Source organism: Nannospalax galili, unplaced genomic scaffold (assembly GCF_000622305.1).
Source record: "Nannospalax galili isolate Female #2095 unplaced genomic scaffold, S.galili_v1.0 scaffold307, whole genome shotgun sequence".
NCBI lineage: Eukaryota > Metazoa > Chordata > Mammalia > Rodentia > Spalacidae > Nannospalax > Nannospalax galili.
This window is the reverse complement of record NW_008359625.1, coordinates 7426078-7431672: the sequence shown is the minus strand read 5'-3', so window position 1 is coordinate 7431672 and position 5595 is coordinate 7426078. Positions and strand designations below refer to the sequence as shown.

General features: G+C 38.3%; 1 protein-coding gene across 1 annotated transcript; it reads left to right on the top strand.

Moving 5' to 3' along the window:
* Window positions 1-204: 204 nt before the first annotated feature.
* Window positions 205-1239, top strand: Tas2r38 (taste 2 receptor member 38). Its single transcript, XM_008823555.1, has one exon. It carries the CDS (start codon window positions 205-207, stop codon window positions 1237-1239), a length of 1035 nt encoding a protein of 344 aa, XP_008821777.1.
* The last annotated feature ends 4356 nt before the right edge of the window (window positions 1240-5595 follow it).

Here is a 5595-nt window from a genome sequence, read left to right as displayed (position 1 = left end):
TCATGCGCTTTCATGTGTTTCCAAGAGATGCTCTAAAGCAACGACATCCTTCCAAGTTTCCTGCCAGAGCTTATTGTATACCTACAACAAGCTGGTCCATATTTAGAACTTTTGAAAAGGAAAAATCTGGGTTCAAGAGGTACTCTTCCCTCTTCGGCCCGGTGAAATCTGAGTGTTAAATTAGTTAATCAGAGAAGAGGCGTCATGTTGACTCTGACTCCTGTCTTAACTGTGTCCTATGAAGCCAAGATTGTGTTCCTGTTCTTTTCTATCCTGGAGTTTGCAGTGGGGATCCTGGTCAATGCATTCATTGTCTTGGTGAATTTGGGGGACGTGGTAAAGAGACAGCCATTGAAGAATTGTGATGCTGTGTTGCTGTGTCTCAGCGTCACTCGGCTTTTCCTGCAGGGGCTGCTGCTTTTGGATGCTATCCAGCTCACCTGCTTCCAGCAGATGAAAGACCCACTGAGCCACAACTACCAAGCCATCCTTACTCTTTGGATGATCACAAACCAAGTGAGCCTCTGGCTTGCCGCCTGCCTTAGTCTCCTCTACTGCTCCAAGATTGTCCGTTTCTCTCACACCTCCCTGCTCTGCTTGGCCAACTGGATCTCCAGAAGGATTTCCCAGATGCTTCTAGTTACTGTTCTTTTCTCCTCTATCTGTGCTGTCCTCTGTTTGTGGGACTTTTTCAGCAGATCTCACTTCACAGTTACAGCCGTGGTACCCATGAACAATAATACAGAGCTCGATTTGCGAATTTCAAAATTCAATTTCTTTTATTCATTTGTCTTCTGCAATGTGGGGTCTATCCCCCCTTTTCTATCCTTTCTGGTTTCTTCTGGAATGCTGGTTGTCTCCTTAGGAAGTCATATGAAGAACATGAAGTCCCAAACCAGAGACTGTCGTGACCCCAGCCTGGAGGCCCACATCAGAGCCATTGTATTTCTGGTCTCCTTTCTCTGTTTCTATGTGGTATCATTCTGTGCTGCCTTAATCTCCATGCCCTTACTGGTGCTTTGGCATAATAAGGGAGGAGTGATGGCTTGTATAGGGATGATGGCAGCTTGCCCTTCTGGACATGCAGCCATCCTGATATCAGGTAATGCCAAGCTGAGGAGAGCAGTAAAGGCTATGCTATTATGGGTTCAAAGCAGTTGGAAGGTAAGAAGTGTTCACGAGACAGTTCTCAGGATACTGATAAGACATGAAAGGGGCTCCTCACAAATACACCCCTAATTCTTCATGAAGACTTCCAGTTTCTTTTGTAAAACAATTGCTTGATATCCACAGACTCACTTGACTTCTTTCTGCTTGACATTAATAGACTCACTAATAGTAAAATAATAAAATCATTGAATCACTACGTGGTCTAAGCAAATGCAATTGTGCTGATACAGATTGGTTTGGCAAAATGAGCAAAATAAAAAGATAAGGTCTTGAATGTAAATCCTTTCTACAGTATAGCTGTTATTGATTAGTATGAACCAGACCATAGGAAGCCACCTCTTCTGGAAGAATGTCTAACCTCAAGATAACATTGCTTACTTTTAACATGACTGGTAACAAGCCAGTTATGAAAATAGTCACTATTATGGCAATCATGCAGTGTTCTTCAAACTCCAATGGTATCAACGAATAGGAGTCATTTTTCCTGAAAAGATATTGGATCCAAATTGTACTTCTACCTGTTTTACAGTGAAAGAAGAGGTAAGCAGAGATTTCTCTTAGGTGTCCTGGATAGCAGAACCTCAACTGCACTTCCTGAATCTGCCCAGTTTGCCTATGAAAACAGTGCTTTGTTGCCAAACACTGGTCTATGTATGTGAGCAATCTTCCAGGAGGGCCTAGCAGTGAGGCAGGTTTGTAGAGATTCAGCACTCTTTGCATAGGAACCTAACCAGGAAGTATTTCTGAAAATCAGATCCAAAAAGACTCAGGAGAGAAAACTATGTACCAGTAACTGAAGTCCTTCAAAGTCATCAAAGTCAGCAGGTCTCCCACCAAGGATCTTACTTAGGGTGTGGATGTGGCTAAAGAGCTGTTTTCTGTTCTTAAGTACTTGTTCTTGATAGATCCAACTCTTCCCAGTTTTCCCAGGCAAATAAGCCTTTCCTTCAGCCCAGTGGCTACAAAACTTTCAACTGGTCTCACTTCTTTTCCTTGGTGGACACGAAATTATTTTAACTTTCTCTCAAAATCAATGACCTTCACTCTTGGTTACAAGTATAATTACTTAAGAAGCTTATAGAAAAATCTCATTGCTATACTCCAAGTCAATAAAATCAAATATAAGGAGGTGGCCTCTAGATATCTTTTTAGAGCTCCTTGATGATCCAGGATACAGCTAATTCCAAGAACGCTATTCTAGGTGCCCTATTATTTGAAATGTATGCTGTGGAACCACACATACAACTATATCATCACCTTGCAATTCCATTTTTCCTTAGAGTACATGGAGGAATATTATCATAAAGGAAAAGTGTAGAGGCTCTCTCTCCTTATTTTTCATTCTCTTTTGTATGAGCACTCTCTGAATAGGTCTCTTTTATATCTTACTGCTCTCCAAGATTCTTTTTCTCTCCATAAATTTTTAAAGGTTTTTTTAGATTTTTATTTATTATTCTTATTTTATGTGTATGAGTGTATTTCCTGGATGTGTGTAAGTGTACCGGTGCCGTGCAGTGTTCACAGAGGTCAGAAGAAGGTGTCGGATCCCCTGGAACTGGAGTTACAGATGGTTGTTAGCACACCATGTGGGTGCTGGGAATCGAACCCAGGTCCTCTGCAAGAGCAGTCAGTGCTCTTAACTGCTGAGTCATCTCTCCAGCCCCTCTCCATGAATTTTTAAGGACTATCTTTTGGAGCAGTTTAAGGCCACACAAAAATATATAGTTGAACTCATACAGTATGTAGCCTTTTGAAATTGAGGTCTGTCACCCATCAGTCTACATTTAAGGCTTCTGTGTATCTTATCCTGACTTGTTAGCTAATTTATTTTTGTGTTAAATAATATTCTATTGTTGGGGTTGGAGAGATTGCTCAGTGGTGAAGAGCACTGACTGCTCCTGCCTGGGACCCCAGTTCAATTCCCAGAACCCACATGATGGCTAATAACCATCTGTAACTCCGGTTCCAGGGGATCCAATACCCTCTTCTGACCTCTGCAAGCATTGTGTCACAGGGGTATACTTACAGCAGACGATACATTCATACACAGGACAGTTTGTAGCTGCCATGTAGGTGCTGGGAATCGAACGGGGACCTCTGCAAGAGCAGTCAGTGCTCTTAACCACTGAGCCATCTCTCCAGCCCCCATTCTCTTTGTCTCAAAAAGACCAAAAAAAAAAAAAATCTGTTGTTTATTTGAACCATACTTTAATGCATTTGCTCACTGAAGAGCATCTTTGCTGTTTCCAAGGCTGTCGAGCAATAATTCTTTTATAAACATCTATATGCAGATTTTTCTGTGGGCATGAGTTTCTAACTCCTTTGGATAAATTCCAAGAAAATCAAATGCTGGCTCACATAGTAAGGCTATACTTAGTTTTGGAAGAAACCACCAAATTGGCTTTCAAAGCAACTCATCTTGCATTCCCATCAGCAGTGGATGAGAGTTCCCACTGTTCCATCTTCACAGGCATTTGGTGTTGTCAGTGTTCTGGACGTGGGCCATTCTAATGCTATGCAGCAGCATCTTATTCTTTTCAATGTTATTTCCCTAAAAACATATGATGTGGAGTATCTTCTCATAGGATTGTTTCTGTGAATGCATTTTAAACATTCACCCATATTTACTTTATGAATCCCAGCTTCTTTATCCACTAATGATTGCTAATAAGCTGTACTGTTTACAGTTTGGGGTTATGAGGAATAATGTGTCTATAAATATTCTTGAATCCATCCTTTAGAGGACACAAGTTTCATGTCTCTTAGGTAAATACCTAGGAATGAAGTTGCTATGTTAAAAAGTTGATGCACACTCAACTTCACAAGAAACTGCTAGCATTTCCAAAGTGAGCCTAACATTTTATGCTCCCACCACGATGTAAAGAAGTCATTTCATAGTCTCACCAACAGCCATTTACTACTGTTTGTCTTACTTTTGTCCACTGAAGTGGAAGGTAAATGGGTTTAATTTATCTTTCTCTGATAACTGTTGGTATGAAGCTCATTTTCATGTATTTCTTAATGAGCTTCTTATACATTTTCTACTATAGACTATTTATCCATATTTTTATACTGAGCTGTCTTTTTATCACTGATTTTTAGAACATTAGCAATTTGGAAGGTTTGTGTATATGTATTTTATGTGTAGCTTTAGTTTTACAACTCATATACATACAATGGATAGTTTTATAGAGCTTTTTGTTACTGATTTGTATTTTATATCCATGTGTAAAATATACACATACTGCACATTTTATGTGTGTGAATATACATTCCAGACACCATTCTTCTTTCTGATAATGACTATTTTAACCCAAACTATGGTTTAGCTTATCAATTTTTTAATAGTATACTGATGAGCAGGAAGTCTGAATTTTAATAAAATTCTATTTGTCATTTTATTGTTAATATTTGTGCTTTCTTGCATTTCCTCTAAAACATCTACTTGCCTCTAAGATGCATAATAAATAAATAAATAAATAACTTCTATCATCTTCTCTAAAATTTTAAGAGTTTTTTTTTGTTTTTATGTTGGAACCTTAATTCATTTTTAGTTAACTTTAAAATGTGTGTAGTCATAATTTATGGAAAGCTGAAACTTTTTTGTTCATCTATCCATGTAGCTCAAAGTCATTTATCACTTTCTTCATTGAATTATCTTAATATCTTTGATGAAAATCAAATGACTACATGCATGTTGATCTCTTGCTGGTCTCTATACTGTGCTCAACCTGTTTATCTAGAGTTTAATCTATATTTCACTTTACTAATTACTGTAGATTACTAAGTTTTGAAACCAGATATTGTGAGTCTTCCAAATTTACTTTTCTAAAATTGTTTTTGCTAGTCTGACAATGATGTTTGGAACAATTTGTGTATATATAAATATATATTTATGTACACATACACACACACACACACACACACACACACACACACACCTCTTGTTGGAATTCCAGTTACTTTTGAATTGAATCTGAATGTCAACATGGAAACACAGAGGAATGTACTTGCTGGCTTGCTCCCAGGCTCCTGTTTGTATACAGCCCAGGACCACCTACCTAGGGAGGGCACTGCTTACAGTAGGCGAGGTCCTCCTACATCAATTAGCAATCAAAAAAAGCCCCATAGACAGTGCATAGGTGAATATGACGGAAAGAATTGGATTAGCCACCACACACTCTAATCAGAAAGTATGCAAATCCTGTGTCTTTGATTCACTAGCACAGTACTTCTGAGATTAATTGAATTTTATAGCCTGCATTGATGTTTTTGTGGTTTTTCAGTTGTTGTATTAAATTAGTTGTCCATTCTCTAGTTAATAAGCATTGAGATTATTTCTATTGTCCATTTAACTATAAATAAAATTTTTAAAAATATATTCAGTCTAACCAAATGTGAACACGAATGCCTTTATTTAAATCT

What these genes read in the sequence shown, in the direction of transcription:
- Tas2r38 (XM_008823555.1), top strand. Translation starts at nt 205, where the DNA reads ATGTTGACTCTGACTCCTGTCTTAACTGTGTCCTATGAAGCCAAGATT.